General features: G+C 36.0%; 1 protein-coding gene and 1 non-coding gene across 2 annotated transcripts; one reads left to right on the top strand and one right to left on the bottom strand.

Annotated features, from left to right (window-relative positions):
• Window positions 1-3252: 3252 nt before the first annotated feature.
• On the bottom strand, window positions 3253-3356 carry LOC127901640 (small nucleolar RNA R71). The gene has a single exon (XR_008053884.1). It is a non-coding gene; the product is annotated as a small nucleolar RNA R71 (small nucleolar RNA).
• A 12348-nt stretch (window positions 3357-15704) lies between these two features.
• Window positions 15705-19078, top strand: LOC127901266 (F-box/LRR-repeat protein At4g14103-like). The gene is made up of 4 exons (XM_052438247.1): window positions 15705-16046; window positions 16612-17587; window positions 18343-18489; window positions 18573-19078. Exons 2-4 carry the CDS (start codon window positions 16634-16636, stop codon window positions 18867-18869), a joined length of 1398 nt encoding a protein of 465 aa, XP_052294207.1. The 5' UTR covers window positions 15705-16046; window positions 16612-16633; the 3' UTR covers window positions 18870-19078.
• Window positions 19079-22295: the final 3217 nt, after the last annotated feature.

Raw genomic sequence — 22295 nt, 5'->3', positions numbered from 1 at the left:
AGAATTCCCCCTAAATTCAAAATAGTTGGATGAATTTTTTATCTGTAATGCGTATTACTATCAACGAAGGTGTATATTGCGACCATTGACGAATGACCTTAGCATAACCACATAGTACGAACATCGCAGTTGATCGTCATTTTTTTTAGTTCGCACCTACATCTCAGTTTCCCCAATAAATGGCGACGGTAACGGCAACAACGCCTCCACCATTCACCTTTGTCTTGGAGTACATGGGGTCAGCAATGATGATTAAATCCATCAGGCCCATGCACTACACTCTTCTCAGATTGTGCAATATTGCAGCTCTCGTGCTGCAGACTAGAGAGTCTCCTGCGGTTCATTATTTCCATCCTAAAGTCGTTCTCCCGTGGGATGGTCGGATGGTGGACGTCAACACAGACGATGCGTTGAAAAACATTATCCGCTTGTCCATCATAAAGGGATGCTGCAGTCTCCATGTTGTAGTTCGGTTTTCCGTTAACACTGCTCACCCTCCAACACTTGGGCCCCCCTCAAAGTTGTGCCATACTAGAGAGGATGTCCCGGTGGTCAGGGATGCGGTGGGCCATTCTGACCAAAACCCTGCAGCAACCACGGCTGTACAACCCATTATACCACGTGCCGAAGTTGTGGGCGTGAAGCGAAGGTACAGGTGTACGGTGTGCAAGGCCGACGGACATGGGAAGCGCACATGCAAGCTAGTAAATCCAACTCCGGCCACGGTAAAAAATTTCTTCGAAGCAGTTCTGTGATTGCAAAGCTTTGAATTAATTGGCTGTCGTTATTATCGTACTTTTGCATAGGTTTTTTTTACCCACGTGTTGGGGTAATCAATTCATCATTTTTTAACATGTATAGTGGCATTGATCTTTTCTTTTTTGTCTGTATAAACGCTGTTGACATCTAGCAGGGAGGCGATCAGTGCCATGGATCCCAATCTAACGGCGTTGGAACTACGGTGGAGACTGCTGATGGAACTACCCAATGCGCCATGTTGAGTATTAGAAAATGCATATTTATAAAGGAGAAAACCGTCATTTTACATTTTAAGTCTTACTAACAACCCTTACTTTTATATATTTAACCTTCTTGTGATTTAATTACATGTGTTTTATTTTAATTAAGTATTTTATGTATTTTAGGGGCATTATAGTCATTTCACAATAAAGGAAAGATCAGACGGCAAAACGGACATCACTTTTGAACTCAGGACGGTCGAAAACCTTAGGAGGAGCATAAAAGGAAAAATAGCACTATTCACATGTACGGTACTATTCACGTGTACGGTACTGTATATGTTACTGTTCACGACACTGTTCACATAGACGGATGATGACGTGGCATTGACCGATGATGTGGCATTGACTGATGAGGTGTCACGATCCTGTTGGACTAAAATTCTTATGTACTGTTGATGGTGACGTGGCAGCATATCAGTGGACGAAAAATCTCGCGTACGGTGCATGCATCACACAGGATTATTTTCAACCAAACCGCGTTACTGTTCATCCGGGTCAAACCGCGTTACTGTTCAAAGTCGGGTCAAACCGTGTTACTGTTCATCCGCGTGGTCAAACCGTAGACTGTTGACTGATGACGTGGCGCAATCCTGAGCGTCCAAACTGTTTTTAATCCGATGGCCATGATTTACTCCATGTATCTATAAAAAGGGGGCCGCCCCCCCTAATTTGATATCTCTGAATCTATTTTTGGGATTCATTTTCTGTAATTCCTTCTCCATCTTGTATTTTCTTCGTATTTTAATAAATTCCCATTTTGCCCCTAGTTCAATTATGAGTGGCTAATTTTCTTTCAAGCTTGGGTTGAAGGTGAAGTCTCAACATGTGTCATGGGCTTAATTTGGTAAATTTATTTTCTCTTCCCCTCTAATTTTTGTGGATGTTTTGACTTCTTGTCGACAAATAATAATAGTCTTGTCTAGATACCGCCTTGGTTACACCGGCTCTCTAGTATAAGGTTATTATTATTTGGCACGATAAGCCCTTAGCACCATATTGATTAGAGCGTGGTTCATGAGGTGTGGATTCCCCCCTCATGATTTAATTGGCATTAATAAGGAATATTTAGCCCATGATGCATGTTGATACGGATCCAGATACCCAAGTACGTCATTTCAATAGAATTCTCTTCAATTTATTCTCACCATTTCAATACCAATTTTAGAATTTATTCTCTCTATTTTAATTTAAGTTTTAGCATATTTCAAATCATTTCCACCATAATTCCAACCACCCATTTACAAAATTAATTTTATATATAATTAAAATCCACCTCCTCGTGGGATCGACACTCGTCACCATTGATCTACACTACAACAGATTCGTGCGCTTGCGAGTACATTAAAATTTGCACAACAAGTTTTTGGCGCCGTTGCCGGGGAGGTAAGTAATTTTAATTCATAGAATTAATTTTTGTGAATAATTTCTTTTATTTGTTTTCTTGTATTTTTTTTAATTATTAAAAAAAAAGAAAAAGAAAAAAAAAGTGAATCTACATATAAAGGTTAGTATTTCTTTTCTTTTTCTCTTCTTTAAAATTCTGTAATTTAATTTTCAATTTATTTATTTTTTCTTTGTAATTTTTGTTTATTTTATTAATTTAATTTTTTTTTCACGTATTTATTTTTGTGTATTTTTATAGAAAGGTTGTAATAGCGCAATAAGGTTAGTATTGTAATTTCTCTCTCTTCTTTATTTTATTTGTATTTATTTTGTTCCATCTTCATTTTCATTTTATTTATTTTGCATGCATGGTCGTAGGTCATTATTACCTAATCTTGAACCTATAGACCTTGAACTTGAGAAAACAATTCGCACACAAAAGCACATTAAAAATAAATTTGGAATGGATTTACAAGCACCACAGGAGAGGCCATTTAAGGACTATTTTAGTCCCTTAGCTAATTTGAGCACATCATGCATAAGATACCCAAATGTAGCTGCTAGGAGCTTTGAACTAAAACCTAGTGTGCTAAATTGTCTCCCCACATTCTATGGCTTAGAAAATGAGGACCCATATAATCATTTGAATGATTTTCATGCTATTTGTCAAACATTTAAATATGAGAATTTTTCAGACGATGATGTTAAACTCAGATTATTCCCATTTTCTTTAAAGGATAGAGCTCGTTCATGGCTTAATACATTGCCTGCTAATAGCATTTCATCATGGGAACAAATGGTAACAAAATTTTTGAATAAATATTTCCCAGTGCATAAAACCAATGCTATTCGCAGGGAAATCTCGGAGTTTACCCAAAGAGAGGACGAGCAGTTTTTCGAAACATGGGAGCGATTCAATGGGCTACTCTTGAAGTGTCCACATCATGGATACGAGAAATGGCACCAATGCCAATACTTTTTGGAGGGATTACTACCAAATGTGCAAGAATGGCTAATGGCAACAAGTGGAGGAGAGCTAATGTCAAAAAGTGCATCAGAGATTTGGGAATTTTTCCAGCGACAAGCGGATAATTCCCAACAACGGAGTCGATCACTCAGGAATACTAGAAGAATTAAAGGAGTGAATGAGGTTCAAATTGGCGAATCAAATTCAGAAATCAAAGAAGTCAAAGCGATAATTGAAGGTCTCTCTCGACAAATAGCATCGCTATCGACTGCTAAATCAACAGAGGCACATGACCATGACTCATACTCAGATCAAGCCAATGCCATAGGTGTAATGAGAAAACCATCGAATTACAACCCATACTCCAACACATATAACCCTGGATGGAGAGACCACCCCAATTTTTCATGGTCTCAAGGATTCCAACAGAATGGACCAGCAGCTCCAGCTCCACCAATGCAACAAATTGCTCAAAATTCTCAAGCCTCTCAGCCCCCATTTAGACCATACAATCAAAACCAGAATTACTCTCAACCCAGACCATGGGAGGATTCATTCCAGAATCTCAAGAATCTTACTCACTCCACGATTGAGCAACAGAACCGCACCATTGATGGACTACGAAATGAGTTGAGAGCAGGCTTCAACTCACAAGCTCAATCAGTTTCAAGCCTGGAGAAGATGGTGGGACAACTCGCTTCTTCAGTTCAGACCTTGGCAATGACTGTTGAGAAAGGAAAATTTCCAAGTCAACCAGTGCCTAATCCTAAAGGAGTGCATGAAGCGAGTACCAGTTCACCACAGCAGCATGGAGAGGTCAAAGCAATAATGACCTTGCGAAAAGGAAAAGAAATCGACAACAAAGTAGAGATGCCGGTGACAAAGGAAAATCAAATTGTACCTGTGAACGTTGAGGACTCACCACCGGAGGAGAGAGAAGAAGCCAACCCACGAGAATACGTTCCCAAAGCTCCATTTCCTCAGAGGTTAGCGAAAGGAAAAAAGGGAAAATCTACAGGTGAGATTCTCGAAATCTTCAAACAGGTAAGTGTTAACATCCCTTTACTTGATGCTATAAAGCAAGTTCCATCTTATGCCAAGTTTCTTAAAGATTTGTGTACTAAAAAGAGAAACATGCATGTTCAAAAGAAGACATTTTTAACAGAAAACGTTAGTTCTATACTCCAACATAAAATTCCTTTAAAATGCAAAGACCCAGGCTCCCCCACTATCTCATGTAGTATAGGGAACCACACAATTGAGAATGCTTTGTTGGATTTAGGAGCTAGTGTAAATCTGTTGCCTTATTCAGTATTTGTGAAACTTGGATTGGGAGAATTACACCCAACTCCAGTGGTGTTACAACTTGCAGATCGGTCTACAAAAATACCTCGTGGTATTGTGGAGGACGTGCTTATCCAGGTAGACAAGTTTTATTTTCCTGTTGATTTCATTGTAATTGACACTCAACCAATACAGGATTCAAGGAAGCACATCCCCATTATTCTAGGCCGACCTTTCTTGGCAACTGCGGATGCTCACATTCAATGCAGGACTGGAAATATGCAATTGTCTTTCGGCAACATGACTATGGAGCTGAACATCTTCAACATTGCCAAACAACCTCACAGTGCAGATGATGGAATTGTTGATGTGGATTTAATTGAAGCATTAGTTGATGACACTTTTCTTTCAAACCTTAGTGATGATCCTTTACAGACATGCTTAACTCACTTTGGTTTTGATTTTGATATTGACAGATCGGTTGATGAGGTCAATGCCCTGCTTGACTCAGCACCATCTATGGACACTAATAAATGGAAGTCAAAAGTTGAACAACTAGCACCATCAGAGAAGAAACTCATCCCATCATCAGAATCACCACCGAAACTCGAGCTCAAACCATTGCCCAACACTTTGGAATATGCGTTTTTGGGAGAAGAAAGTACTCTACCGGTAATCATCTCATCATCCCTCAATGACGAACAAAAAGGTAAGTTGTTGGATGTTTTAAAAAAGCACAAAGGAGCATTAGGATGGACCATAGCGGACATAAAAGGTATAAACCCAGTAGACTGCATGCATTACATTCACCTTGATGAAAATGCTAAATCTACTAGGGAAATGCAACGTCGGTTAAATCCTAATATGAAAGAAGTTGTTAGAACAGAAGTCCTTAAGCTATTAGACGCAGGTATCATTTACCCAATTTCTGATAGTTCATGGGTTAGTCCTGTGCAAGTTGTCCCCAAAAAGTCAGGAGTCACAGTAGTTACCAATGCTGATAATGAATTGATACCCACTAGAGTAACTACAGGATGGCGTGTATGCATTGATTATAGGAAGTTGAATTCTGTCACACGTAAAGATCATTTTCCTTTACCATTTATCGATCAAATGCTTGATAGATTAGCAGGCCATGAATTTTATTGCTTTCTAGATGGTTACTCAGGATATAATCAGATTCCCATAGCACCAAAAGATCAAGAGAAAACTACTTTCACTTGCCCTTTTGGCACATTTGCATATAGAAGAATGCCATTTGGATTATGTAATGCACCTGCTACATTTCAACGATGCATGCTAAGCATTTTTTCTGATATGGTTGAACGATTTCTTGAAGTCTTTATGGATGATTTTTCTGTCTTTGGTGACTCGTTTGATCAATGTTTACATCATCTAACACTAGTTCTGCAGAGATGTATCGAGAAGAACTTGGTCTTAAATTGGGAGAAATGCCATTTTATGGTAAAACAAGGTATTGTTCTCGGTCACATCATTTCGAGCAAAGGTATTGAGGTTGACAAAGCCAAGGTGGATCTCATTTCTAATCTTCCTCCACCCAAAACAGTCAGAGAAGTAAGATCTTTCCTTGGGCATGCTGGTTTCTATAGACGTTTCATTAAAGATTTTAGCAAAGTTTCTAGACCCTTATGCAATTTACTTGCTAAGGATGTACCTTTTATCTTTAATGATTCATGTCTCATGGCGTTTGAAAAATTAAAACAATTGTTGACATCATCACCCATCATTCAGGCCCCGAACTGGAAATTACCATTTGAGCTCATGTGTGATGCATCTGATTATGCAGTAGGAGCAGTATTAGGACAAAGAGTTGATCGAATTCCCCATGTTATTTACTATGCTAGTATGACATTAAATGATGCACAGTTGAACTATTCAACTACTGAAAAAGAAATGCTAGCAGTAGTGTTTGCATTAGAAAAATTTCGATCTTATCTCATTGGTTGTAAAATAATTGTGTTCACAGATCATGCTGCTCTTAAATATCTTCTCACAAAGAAAGATGCAAAAGCTAGACTAATTCGTTGGGTGTTACTTTTGCAGGAATTTGACTTGGAATTCAAAGATAAGAAAGGGTCAGAAAATGTTGTGGCGGACCATCTCTCTCGTCTCCATTTTGACACAATAATAGAACAATTACCATTAAATGAGTCATTTCCAGATGAACAATTAATGAGTGTGGAAGTATTACCTTGGTATGCTGATATAGTTAATTATCTTGTTACAGGTAAACTTCCAGAGCATTGGACCAAGCAAGATAAGGCTAAATTCTTTGCAGAGATAAAGAATTTCTTTTGGGATGACCCATATTTGTTCAAGTATTGTGCAGACCAAATTGTTAGACGATGTGTCCCAGAAAATGAAATTCAGAATATCCTTTCATTCTGCCATGAACAAGCTTGTGGAGGCCATTTCAGTGCTAAGAAAACAGCGACTAAAGTTTTACAATGTGGTTTCTATTGGCCAACACTATTTCGAGACGCTTACACTTTTTGTTCTTCATGTGATAGGTGTCAACGAATGGGGAGCATTACACGAAGGAACATGATGCCACTAAATCCAATTTTAGTGGTTGAGATTTTTGACGTATGGGGTATCGACTTCATGGGACCCTTTCCCCCTTCTTTTGGCCATCAATACATATTGGTTGGTGTTGACTACGTCTCAAAATGGGTAGAAGCAATTCCATGTAGAACCAATGATCACAAGGTGGTGATAGGATTTTTGAAAAACAACATTGTCTCACGCTTTGGATTCCCTCGAGCAATAATCAGTGATGGTGGTGCCCACTTTTGTAACAAAGCATTCAAAGCTCTTTTGACAAAGTATTCAATCACACACAAAGTGGCGACCCCGTATCATCCGCAAACCAGTGGCCAAGTTGAGATCTCCAATCGAGAAATAAAGCACATATTAGAAAAAACGGTGAGGCCGGACAGAAAAGATTGGTCATTAAGACTTGATGATGCCTTATGGGCATATAGAACGGCTTTCAAGACCCCGATTGGGATGTCACCCTACAGGCTAGTGTATGGAAAAGCTTGCCACCTACCTGTGGAACTCGAGCATCGTGCGTATTGGGCCATCAAGAAATTCAATTTTGACATGCAGCAAGCCAACTCAGAAAGAAGATTACAACTGGCAGAACTTGAAGAAATTCGCAATGATGCATACGAAAATGCCAAGATTTACAAGCAACGAATGAAAGTCTTCCATGACAAGCAAATTATGAGAAAATCTTTCACCCCAGGTCAGAAAGTGCTTTTATTCAATTCTCGCTTGCACCTATTCCCAGGTAAGTTACGCTCTCGATGGTCTGGCCCATTTATTGTTCATACTGTTTTTCCACATGGGGCAATTGAAATTAAGGACCCAAAGAACGGTGTCACGTTTAAAGTTAATGGTCAAAGATTAAAGCCATATCTAGAGTACCAACCACATGAAGAAGACACCGAAATAAATTTGAGTGACCCACCAAATTTGAATTGATTTTTTTTTCTTTTCGTTGATTTGATTTTTCTTTCCTTCTTTTTATTATTATTCTTTTGCTAATTGAAATTGTTTTTGCATAAGTGTGTTTATTTTACCATTAAGTTTTCTCTTATCATTTTTAATCATGAGTCTCATACTTAGACCGTTCCTCCTGAACATTTTTAAACCACTTCAACGTGTCAAAACTCATCTCAAAAGACAGATTCAATTTTGTAAAACACAACGCATTTGGACTCTACAACCACCAGAGTTAGTAGCCTATGTTGAGGGTTTAGAAAGCCAACTCAGAGACATTGAGAGAAGTGTTTACGACATCCAGTTGGAGCTTGAGGTAAATTCAATAAAAGGACGATTTTAATTTTCTTTGTGTGTTTTAATTTGTTTTTCTGTTTGTGTGCTTTAGTTTGTTACCCCGGTGAAGTGGCGGATAACGGTACTCCGTGACAATCAAGTCGGTTACTTCAGTTTCCCATAATAACTGATATTCTGAGGCGAAGGTATGGACAGAAACGAGATTCTAGCGAAGCTTCACAAGCGATTCCCTTCACTTCCTCAGAATGCCCTCCTTACGATCTATAAAGCTCGGTCCGAACGCATGCGATTACTCATGAGGAATAACATACCTGCTGACATCCGTTGGTTAATCGAGGCTAAAGTACGATCGGCAGGTGAGTTACCTCCAAAATTTATTGCATACATGCCTGGTTGTGGTAAAGGAAATTATGCAAGAAAACGACGAGCTCGAAGAATTTCTGTTGCTTGTCATAAGTGTGCCAGAATGAGTTGCAATAAAAACCCATGTTCTTTAGGAATGGTGTCTGATAACAGGGAAGATAAGATTCAATTCATTAGGGATGGCTTGAATAAGGAGTCATTGGATGATATCCTTTTGTCTCTTGAAACGCATCCGAGTGGATATGTGCAAGGAGCGATTCTCTAGTTATGGCCATTATTCCAGAAAGAGCATGCACGATATAGTCTCGGGAATCTGACTATAAACGACCCTGTTTGCCAGTTTATAAGAAAACTGGATAGGAAGCCTATCCTCGACCCATAGAGGGCGTTCAAGCCGTTTCTGGACGTAAAACCAGAGGAAGATGTGAGCCACAGTCGCAACTACCTGTAAATATCCTTTTACTTTATTGTTATTTTATTTCACTATTGTCTTATTGTTTGCATTATTGTCTTTAATAATTTTATTACTGTTTGCTTTTTCCTTTTTACTGTTTTCTTTTTGACTCGCGAGCCATGTGCTTCATGCGTTATTTGACACTAACATGTTACCTCATTCACAGCTGTGACCCACTATCACCAAGACTCTTAAATGTGATTTCTTTTGTCAAACACTCACAAATTGTTTTTGAGAAATATTCCAATGGCAGCTACTCCCAATAGACAATTCAAGAACATTTGTGTGCTTTCTGGATTTACATATGGCAAACATAAAGAGTTCGTTGAGGCAGCAATAGATCTTGGTCGAAGCGTAGCAGCGAGAAAATTACACTTGGTGTATGGAGGAGGTAATCGAGGGTTATCAAAAATGGTCTCAGAAGCAGCTTTTATCAGAGGAAGTCAAGTGTTAGGCATTATCCCAAGAGTCTTAAAACCTTTGGGCAGTTCGTCTGACTCATCAACTGGAGAAGAGTTAGTCGTCTCAGGTATGCAAGAAAGAATAACTGAAATGCTTAATCATGCTGATGCATTTATTTTCCTTCCAGGAGATCTTGCAACACTAGAGGCACTTATGACACTAGCATCTTGGGCCCATCTACACATTCACCAGAAACCCATCGGTTTGTTAAATGTCAATAACTTTTATGATGGCTTTATCGCATTTCTTAACCATGCAATAAAAAACTATTTCATTCCCGCTAATGTGAAAAAACTTTTTATTTGTGCTCACACTGCTAATGAGCTACTTGATCTGTTACAAGCTTATAGACCGGAGCCAGACCCCTGGACCTTCGTGTTGGAGCGTCCAAATAATGATGGTAACAGTAGCAGCAGTAAGAAGTACAAATTAGATTTAACTCTCCGCCTATAAATATTTTCTTCTATGTTGCACCACCCAGGTGATGTCTTCTAAACTCTACTTCTTTCCTTTCAAACATTGAGGACAATGTTTCGTTCTGGTTGGGGGGAGGGAATAGTCGACAATTGTAGAATTTTGGTTAAGTTTTTACTAATTTTTGTTGTAGAAACTAACTGTTGCTAACTTTTTGTGTTGAAGATGGCTGAATATGGAGTGTAGTGACTCTAGAAACGCATCTTCATCGTTTATAAAAATAAAAAAAAAATCAGACATTTTCTTTTTCTTTATTATGTGTTTATGTTTATTTTTCTTCTTTTTAATTTCTCCTCTATAAATATACATTTTCCAACTTTTGAGTCGAAGATGGCTGAATATGGAGTGTAGTTCCTCTAGAAACGCATCTTCTTTAAAAAAAAAAAATCATTTTCGTTTTCTATCATTTTACGTGTAACTTTTCTAATTAGTTTTTATGCATCATTTTCACATTTCTGCATGCATATTTTCCTTTCATGTTTAGAATAGGTTGGGGGGTAGAATGTTGTTTAAAAAAAAAAAAAATTTGTGTGATTTGTTTTAACATTGGGTGACATGATTAATTTTAAATTTTAGTATTTGTATTATCTTTGGTCTTAAGTGATGTTACATTATGTTTGCTACTCTACATGTTGATGTCGGAGACATATATGAGTTGCTTGAAGGAATGAACATGTCATAATAAGTACCAAGTGAGTTTTTGAGCCTATTATTTTTCTTGGAGAATAACCCTTTTGCCCACTCTTTATACAGCTTAGCAGTTTATTATTTTATACACGATCTCTAAATTACTTTTGAGTTAACCCTAAAAAAAAAAAATTGTAAAATAAAAAAAAAAAGAAAAAAGAAAAAGAAAAAAGAGTGTGTTGCTACATTTGGAGGCCCATCTAACTAGTAGATATGGAAGGTTATTCAGAGCCCTAAAAGACGATGGAAAGGCCATCTTTGATCCGTTTGAGCCTTTCTAACCATCCCTTTTATTAAATATCCATAGTTAACCCTTTTGAGCCTTTAAAAAAAAAAAACATTTTCTTTGTCAACTTATCATCTTGACCCACTCCGATTTGGAGTATTACCCGATGTCTTATAAGTTCCATCACCTATTTATGTTTGAGAAAATGTAAATAATTATGTTGTTCAGTGAAGTTATGCCAAAAAAAAAAACAAAAAAAAACAAAAAAAAAAAACAAAAACAAAAGTTGTTGTTTCAAAAGAATAAAAATAGGTGAAATCCACCTTGCAACTTCCAAAAAAAAAAAAAAAATTTCTCTGCATTTTTCTCAAACATACACTTTGTTTTCCTTATTTTCCTTCTTTGTTAGCCATGTCCCTAGCCTACGTTTCATCCTAATAAAAGTCCTTCTTGATTTTAGGGAACTATAGTTTGAAGTAGAAGCTAGTTATATGGGCTAAAAAGATGTAGTGATGCATAATTAAAAAAAAAAAAAAGATAAATAAAGTGGGTTGACTAACATTTTATTTGACTTGAGATCGTATTATTTCTAAGCTGAGGGCATATTTATTTCATCTTGGTGAGAGCATGTGATATCACTTCTTTATTATTTTCTCTCTCAATTACCATTCATTGGAGTGACTATTTTTATTGGGATTAATTTATTTGTGAGAGTGTCACTACTTCCAGTGAGATTTTGGGGTTTGACATGTCATTCTTGAGAGTAGCTAAAACAAAGTCTACTGGGCTAATTCATGTGGATGGTTGATGTGGGTGTGATGTTGCTTTAGACTGGAGATAATGCTTATACTTTTATTTGAGTGTTATCATTAATCTGATGGAATAAATACGAGTGTTTCTATTAAAACAAAAAAAAAAATTATTTTGAATTTGAATTTTGTTTTCGCTTTATTTGCTAGGGACTAGCAATAAGCTGGTTGGGGGGTGTGTTGAGTATTAGAAAATGCATATTTATAAAGGAGAAAACCGTCATTTTACATTTTAAGTCTTACTAACAACCCTTACTTTTATATATTTAACCTTCTTGTGATTTAATTACATGTGTTTTATTTTAATTAAGTATTTTATGTATTTTAGGGGCATTATAGTCATTTCACAATAAAGGAAAGATCAGACGGCAAAACGGACATCACTTTTGAACTCAGGACGGTCGAAAACCTTAGGAGGAGCATAAAAGGAAAAATAGCACTATTCACATGTACGGTACTATTCACGTGTACGGTACTGTATATGTTACTGTTCACGACACTGTTCACATAGACGGATGATGACGTGGCATTGACCGATGATGTGGCATTGACTGATGAGGTGTCACGATCCTGTTGGACTAAAATTCTTATGTACTGTTGATGGTGACGTGGCAGCATATCAGTGGACGAAAAATCTCGCGTACGGTGCATGCATCACACAGGATTATTTTCAACCAAACCGCGTTACTGTTCATCCGGGTCAAACCGCGTTACTGTTCAAAGTCGGGTCAAACCGTGTTACTGTTCATCCGCGTGGTCAAACCGTAGACTGTTGACTGATGACGTGGCGCAATCCTGAGCGTCCAAACTGTTTTTAATCCGATGGCCATGATTTACTCCATGTATCTATAAAAAGGGGGCCGCCCCCCCTAATTTGATATCTCTGAATCTATTTTTGGGATTCATTTTCTGTAATTCCTTCTCCATCTTGTATTTTCTTCGTATTTTAATAAATTCCCATTTTGCCCCTAGTTCAATTATGAGTGGCTAATTTTCTTTCAAGCTTGGGTTGAAGGTGAAGTCTCAACATGTGTCATGGGCTTAATTTGGTAAATTTATTTTCTCTTCCCCTCTAATTTTTGTGGATGTTTTGACTTCTTGTCGACAAATAATAATAGTCTTGTCTAGATACCGCCTTGGTTACACCGGCTCTCTAGTATAAGGTTATTATTATTTGGCACGATAAGCCCTTAGCACCATATTGATTAGAGCGTGGTTCATGAGGTGTGGATTCCCCCCTCATGATTTAATTGGCATTAATAAGGAATATTTAGCCCATGATGCATGTTGATACGGATCCAGATACCCAAGTACGTCATTTCAATAGAATTCTCTTCAATTTATTCTCACCATTTCAATACCAATTTTAGAATTTATTCTCTCTATTTTAATTTAAGTTTTAGCATATTTCAAATCATTTCCACCATAATTCCAACCACCCATTTACAAAATTAATTTTATATATAATTAAAATCCACCTCCTCGTGGGATCGACACTCGTCACCATTGATCTACACTACAACAGATTCGTGCGCTTGCGAGTACATTAAAATTTGCACAACACGCCACTTGAGTTCATCAAGCGATGTTCATAGGGAAGCGTTACATTAATCAACTTCATTTGGGGTGTGCCTCTTTGGTTGGTAGGATATGTGAACATAGGGAAAATGTGGACTTATATATTTTGTACTGTATTGTTGCCTTTTTTTGGTCGACCAATGAAGCATACGTACAAGATATCCCTTGGATGTTGCCACTATCGTTTTTGAAGTGATTAGAACAAGTTCTTGTGTTGCGTTAAAAATCACGTTATTTGCGTTAAGTACATTGGTCCACTTACAAATTTGTCAATTGTTCAATGCGTGCATCGATTTGTCTTTCGGGACGCGTGGCTTTTGCTATATATAATCGTATCATGCACCTTAATCATAATATGACTATCAAAAGTATCGTAGTATTCCATGGTTAGGTAATTGGTGGAGCCATTCATACGAAAACAGTTTTAGACATGAGTTATTTGCATGTTGCTGAAAAGTTTTTAACCACAAGCTGTAAATGTTGTCTTCTACTATTTTATTACATATTTTTTAAAAAATTGCAGATGCATGTTGTGAATTAGGTTTTTGTAAGTAATTTAAATTTTGTAACATAATATATTTTTTAATTAATTTCGAAGCTCTCAAACAAATGCATAAATTACAAACTACAAAACAGGTAACATATAATGAAAATAATTCCACTTCAGTCATTGAATAACATTATAGTATTACATATAAATTATTTTTTACAATACAAAATAAACAAAATGTCAACAACTTCATCTAAACTCTTCTTAAGTTGAAGCTCTATTGTGTAGTGTCCTCAGAATAACATAAAGAAGTATGCTGCAAAAATAAAATAAATCAAATCAGAAGTCTTGAAAGAAGAAGTATAAATAAAATGTTAAAGATCTATAAAAACAAAAGATCACTTGATCAAAAGCACATGTGCGAATTATTAGAAACCATGTTCAAAGAGTTAAATAATAATAACATAAAAAAGTTTCTCAATTTTCACCAAGTTCATACTTGCATTAAGAAGGTCATGTGCATAATTCTTTCGTCCCTAGATTCGCTTATCTCAATGCACATGAAGTTCTCGAAATTCCTTTGCTTCTTTTGTCTGTCCGCAAATGTCCTCTGAAGGACAAGTAGTTAATAAGTAATTGGGTATAATGTATAAATAAAAAAAAAAACACACGAACGAAACTAAAGTTAAATAGAATCGTCATAATAATACCTTCAGATCAAGATTAAAAAAGCAGGGACAAATGTACAAAGAGAAACATATAAAATTTATATATCAATAAATATGTACAAAGAGAAACATAGAGTTTAATATAAATATTAATGCGCATATATATTAACACGTATAAACTCGCAGCAAAAAAAATGTCAAATATGAACATTCGGACTTGGCCATTGCACCTACATGACTAAATTAAAATAAAATGAGGTTTTTTATTTAAAAAATATATATATATATATATATTATAATATGTAACACACTATTAACATTTAATTTTATTTAGTTTTCAAATAAGCTAATTTATAATTGTAAGCCTATGGGTAAATTAAAATTATCATTTTATTTGTTAACACTTGTTACTAATGATTTTTTTATTATTTTGCATTATTTAGTTTGATGAAAGCAATAGTTTAAATAATAACTGTATGTGTAAATAATATTAAATAACAAAAATAAAAAATCTAAAAAATGGGCTCAATTTTTATGCCTAACTACTGATTATGTTTATTTATTTTTATTTATTATTTAATTACAAAAGAACAAATATAATATTAAGCTTATGGTTAAATAATATTAACCATAAAAGGACATAATTAGAAAATGGAAAAACTTGTAGTCACATTGCGCACATGCCGAACGAAGTCATCATACTTCCATGGCCCCAGGCAATCTAAAAAATGATATTTGTGTGTCCGGCCGAGTATGGAAGGATCTAAAGTTGACAAGCACTACAAGAGACAAATGAGGCAATGAAAAAGGTTGAACTGAAAGACCATCCAAACGTGCTAAATCCAGAAAGACAAGGGAAGTGAGAAACCGACTGACCTAAACAATGGGCCCACAATATTATTGTTTCAAGCACCGAGTAATTGTCTGAAGCAAATATTTCAATTTCACATGGCAGTTGCCAGTTGCCACAACGGCACAAGGATTCATAACGGATTGAACTGAAGCCGTAATCTCGAGACTGACAATGATCAATATAGTCACACATCCCGGGAATGTACAGCCCAGTGGCCAATAACATAACCACCAAACAAAAGAAGCATTAACTCACTACATAACGACGACAGTTCCCAGTACAAATGCATAACTTTTTTTTGTGTTTTTCTTCCCCATTGTTGCCCCTAACATTACGTTACACAGCTGAACCCTTCTACTTTGACATCAACAGAAGGACGTGGTGGACTTGATTACAGGACACGACGACTTTCCCTTTGCAACTTAACAAATCGACAACACTCCTGCAAATCCACTAGACACCCAACCAGGAAATTCCGCTGCTGGGACGATTGCTTCTTAGGTAAGGATCTTTACTTTCTATCCTTTCGGTGAATTGTTTGGTTCATTCGCGAATGTGCCATATTTGTTTTATTTTCACGACGATAAGTTAGCAATGGTGGATCTTTGTTAATCAGTCTGAACCTAAAGACTGAATGCTTGTGTTGGATATATGTTAGGGAAATTCATCGCGATGCTTACAAAGGATAAGGTTTTAGGATATATCGTTTTAAGTTGGGGAATAATACTAAAAGGATTACCTAATTGGTGCAATGTCTGGACTTTTGGCTGTATTACTTTTTCTCTCTACACCTGATTGTAATTGATTAATCAACGACCTCAATAGATTATATAATTTTCAGGCCGAGTCAATAAAAATTCCATTTGTTCTCAATCTATGCTTGAATGCAATTCATACTGTAACTGCTTAATTAAACCTTTAAATTATTTATAAATGTTAACTATGACCATGTGTGTGCAACTGTTATTTTAACAACCTGCATTGTACATCTAAATAACGTCTGTGTAAATGGTTTGATTTTTGTAGCAAATTATTATGAATTTAAATGTATTTAATGGTCCCACAGGCCAGGGTGAGTTGCCTTCAGGATGAGGAGATCAACTGGTTCGGTTCCGCGGATCAGACGGGGAAGAGTGCTAAAAAAAGTACCCGAAGACAGGATCAGTGCATTGCCTGATTCTGTGCTGTCCAATATCCTAACTTTTCTGCCACTTGAAGATGCAGTGGCCACTTCAAGTCTTTCGCAAAGATGGAGGCATGCATGGACCTCAGTTCGCAACCTCTGCTTCGACGATGGGGGTCCCATGGGGGCTGCTGCCGACAATCCTGACCTGGTGGATGAATTTAACAACTTCATAGAATCAGTGATGGCTGGAACGGACCCCGTATCAATACATACGTTCTCGCTTCGGAGTGTCAACGCTATACGTAGGGATCGGTTTCCTTTGTGGGTATCTCAGGCAATAATGCGGAATGTTCGGGAGATGGAAATCGATATTATCCAATACGCACCCATGCAGTTGCCCGGTTGTGTTTACAGCTCGATGACGCTTGAAGTTCTTCGACTACACACTGCATTTCGCTTTGCAGATCCTCCGGATGGTGTGTGTTTTCCCCAACTGAAGATTCTTCAAATATATATTACCCATCCTGAAAACCGAGTCATAGAGAAGCTGTTTTGTAGTTGCCCTTCACTGACGGAACTCAGTCTGACAGTTTTGATACAACCAGATGATCCTCCAGCGAACTTCATCATTCAGTCGACAACTCTTAACACACTGACGTTTGTGGTTCTCTTCGCCTCGTTGCGAGGGATGTCATACCACCATCGTGCTGTCATTATGGCGCCAAATCTCCAACTAATCCGTATTGTTGATAACATGTTGATGGAATACGAGGTTCATGAGATGCAATCCATCCAGCAAGCAACTTTAGATCTTCAACATTGGGAATCGGATACAGTTGATCCACAACGTGCTCGCAACCTCATCGAGGGTGTCGCAACAACAGCTTGTCTGATCCTTTCCGGTGGCGTTCTTCTGGTACGCATTCTCATACTATACCAGCATCTAATTATTCATCTACAGCACCGGGTAATTTGAGGTTGTAAACTACCATATAAGGGGTAACATTTGCAATGTGACATATTGTATCAATGTAACAACGTGATCGCACACATGCAATTAGTATAAAGTTTAGTTTAAGTTTGGTTTGACATTTAAACTGGGCAAGTAAGTAATTGCATGTAAATGGATTATATAGTAGTTTAAAATGTCATTATTTCCACTGTCAAATTGCGAATGTCAGAAACATGATCCTAAATTTCACCAACAAAAAACAATGGTGGTGGTTGAGTCCTTGCAGGGTAGCAAAACAATTACCACAAAAAGATGATATAAAGGTTTGTGTGCTGTTTGAACTTGGTGAGGTGACATGATTTATAGATTGTTAACGTAGGTTACATATGGATGATGAATGACGACATCTATTGTCATAAATTTATCCGAATGTGATTTGTACATAGTATTATTTTGACAGAGCGGCGCTGCAGAGAGATAGGTAGACAGAGATTGATATACAATTTTTTCATCTGTTATGACTGTTAGGATTTTGTATTGATCATCCGACGGACATCTATTGTTTTGCTTGAACTGTTAAGGAATGTCAGCAAGCCTTGGACAATCGGGCCAAATTTTGCATTTCAACAAAAGGGCTCAAGTTGGTTAATTATTTGTTACTTGAAAGTGACAGTACGTTGTTATTGTTGTTGTTTGTCTAATAACCAATTACACCGCAGGCACTTAAGCGGGCATGCGAAAGGCAGTCCCTGAGTCGGTTTGACAACCTCACCTCTTTGGATGTTGAGGTTCGACGAAGTGGCTGGAAAGGTCTGCATACCATCCTCACTGCCACCTACAACTTGCGTACCTGTATATTAACAAAGGTCAGTAAGACAACAGTCATGTGCAGTCATCAGGAACTGGGTTCAATATGTTAACCATGGGTTTGCCTGTTTTAACTGATCAGGGAGATTGGTTCGACGTAAACGACCACGCACTTGGCTGGCTGGAGACAGAGAATGTGCCCCATTGCTTGAGTGAACGCGTGACAAAAATAAAGATGAAAGCATTTACTGACGGAAAAGATGACGTACGCCTGGTGGAGTACTTCCTGTGGCATAGTAAAGTGTTGGACAAGTTCAGATACCACTGCCACGGAAGTGTTCAAGGCGCCAGATTGCAAACACTCTGCCGTAAAATTCTCAACTTTCGAATACAGTCTCCTACTGTTAACATTCGGGTCACTAGGGAAACACTCAACTAGATGTGTTTGGTGTTATTGGGGCCGATTTATGTCATTGGATTTCGATATGCTGCGGGACTTCCATTGGAGCTGGAATTAATGTGTAATATTTCCATTGGATGAGTTTTCTGTGATATATTTATGTGCTTTTGTAACTGCGATCAAACACATTTGCAACTGCTTTCCTTGAGTTCCCTTGGGCAGACTGATTTATATTATGTAATGACCCATATCCTTTGTTGATGCACCTGAATGATTGATGATAGCTGAAACAGAAAGCCAGTTATGCGACCTGCCCGTTTGGTAATCGCTGCTGTAACGAAAATGTAATATTACTTATTGACAACCTCAAACCGTAACAGTAACTAAGTGTTAAACGTTGTATGTGACTCACGTAAAAATTTTGGAGTGTCCATGAATAGTTGTGGTTTTATAAGGAATAAAAGGAGTTCCAACTCAGGAATGCACAAGCGTAGATGAAACAAAAAATGGGTGGTGTTACAACGTGGAAAATGTTGATGAAGCATTAAACATCCGTTACCAAGTACACATTATAGCAAATGCCATCAAATAATAAGTGGCAAGCAAGTATTAATGTCACGCCTTGGATTAGTAATGCACCACTTGAAGTTAGTCCTCATATTAGGGCACATGACAAGGGTCCGCCTACCGTGTAACAGATTAACGGCACCACTGAATTTTTTCTGTTTTATACAATTACACAACACTACCCTACATTTTAAGGGTCACCCTAAAATGCTACAGTTTATTAAGGGTAATTTTTAAAAATCTCCCCTGAGGTTGGAGGTTGTTGCAAGTACATGGGTTCACATTATTTTATCTGTAAACGGTCCCGTACCATAAGTTAAAAAATTTATTGACTAACTGTTGACTTTGAAAAGACAATATTACCCATGTTGATAATAATTTAGCGACTGACACAACTAAAGTACAAGGGCTGAAACGTATGATGCGTAAGGGGAACTGCCTATATTTTTTTGACATTTTCCCCCTTTACAATTCCAAATATTTTTAATTTCATAAGTAATTAAAACAAATATTTTAACCAGGATCAAGTTATGATATGTCTTTAACATCTTAAAAAAAGTAAATTTAAAACTTAATATATATATATATATATAAATTCCCAATATAACCATTGGTTAGCACATTAATTTAAGGCTCACAAGCGGCACACACACACACAATTTGCATTTCTTCTTCCCCTTTACTCTTAGGCTGTGTTTACTTGCTGGAGTGGGAGTGAGGAGTGTGGATTCCTCCCACTCCAGCGTTTACTTCCTTAAAATGGCCACGGATTGGGAATCCCACTCCGTGGGCCCCACTCATTTTTGGAGTGGGGAGTGGGAGTGGGACTCCCATTGGGGGAGGTGGGAGTGGGAATCCACTCCCACCTCTCCCCTTTTTACCTTTCACTTTTAATTTAATTTAATTTAATTTAATATTTTATAATTAATAAAATAAAATAAAATAATATTTATTTAAATAATAATATTATATTTAACTAAATAATAATTTGCATTGATTCTAAGTTAAAATTATTTTTAAATAATATTATTAGGACAAATTTGTGGTACCACTGTTGTATGGTACCACAGATGGATCCAACCATTGGATCTAGCCCACAGTTGTCACCAGAGCTAGATCCAATGGTTGGATCCAGCTGTGGTACCATACAACTGTGGCACCATAGCTGGATCCATATTATTATATTAATAGAGAATTAATAAATATAATATTATGATATTTATTTTAAAAATAATAGTACTATATTTATTTAATATTAATAATAATAAATAGTTTATTCTAAGAAAATATTAATTTTGTACTAAATAATATTATATTATTATTTTATATAATAATAAATTTAATATAATTATATTAAATAAAATAAAATAAGGTTTCATTTTATATTAAAATTAAAATTAATAATTTATTGTTCATAATTAAGAATATTAATAATTATAATAAATTTACAAATATAATAAAATAAATATTATTCATTAAATATATTTTTTTATTAGTTTTGTAATTAAAAACTATAATTCTTTAAATAAGGATTTATAAGATATTTAAAACTATTTACTCCCAATCCAAGACAAAATAAACACATAAATTGGATTCTGATATCTATTCCATACTCCCATTCTAGTGTAAGTAAACAACCTACTCCCACTCCCACTCCACACTCCAAATCCTAGGATTCCCACTCCTCATGATTCCCAATCCAATTCAAAAAGTAAACGCTACCTTAATGGATTTTGGAAGCTCAAATAACACAAGCAACTTTTACTGCCCATCCCCATCATTACCCATTCAACATGCATCATGAGCATTTTCCAACAACCTCTATAAACAAAAACATATTTGAAATAGACCTACACATGAATGGGTCCGCCTAACGTGCAACAGTTGCACGGTATCCCATTTTTTTGTCTTTTTTCAACTCAGCCAATGGATCAACGGTTAAAGTGTTCAACGGCCAGGATGTGTTCAATTGGCTATTAACACTTAAGTCCCTACTGTTTATTACAAAATCATAAAAGTTAAAAGTTTTTAAATATTTACTTACATAATTTCTGTTGTTTTAAATTTTTTAAAGTTTGATCAATTGACTTAATTTGATCATAAAAATAATTGATGGTGTAAATATAATAATGTAATATCACATACAATTTTTAAACATATGAAAATTTGATAAATGTAAATAATATTTTTTGATAAATAATATATATTTAATGTAAAATAAATAAATTGAATATGTTTTAAGAATATAGGTTATTAACCTTGATACTTTAGAAAATTATAAAATAAAAAGGTGAAATTTCAAAATAAGAAACATGTAAAAAGTCTTAGGTTGTAAAATTTTATTATTTTAATATTACAAAACTTTACTCTTTTATTACATTTTTGTTTTTAGCATTAGTTGACATGTTAGTTTATTTATACATACAATATGTTAATTGACCTATAAAATATCAATATATATATAGCCCAACAAAGTTATAGAAAGATAAATAAAGAATAACATAAAAGGAAGTTAGTTTATTTTTTTAAGAATATTTCAAAAGCATTTGAGCTTCATATTTGTTGAGAATTATCATTTTTTTAAGATATTTGAGCTTGTGAATCTTGTTGTAATGATAATTTATTATTTATTCTTGATTAAAAATAATTGAATAGTAAATTTATTGATTTCCAAATGCTCTTTCAAATATAGGGTAGTTGGTTAATTTTTATTGTATTAGCCTAAACTTTGTGATGATAGCTAATCAACCATTGTAAAAGATCTACCACGATTATTTTTACTTTCTCTACATCCCTCTAGACCATCATCAATAAAAAAGTTAAAGGTCCGTTTGGCACACTATATTATGTTATATTATATTATATTATGTAATGCACATGTATTATATTATATTATAT

This window comes from Citrus sinensis, chromosome 3, assembly GCF_022201045.2.
Source record: "Citrus sinensis cultivar Valencia sweet orange chromosome 3, DVS_A1.0, whole genome shotgun sequence".
Lineage (NCBI taxonomy): Eukaryota > Viridiplantae > Streptophyta > Magnoliopsida > Sapindales > Rutaceae > Citrus > Citrus sinensis.
Note: the sequence above shows the minus strand (reverse complement) of the source record. Positions and strands in the feature narration are given on the sequence as shown.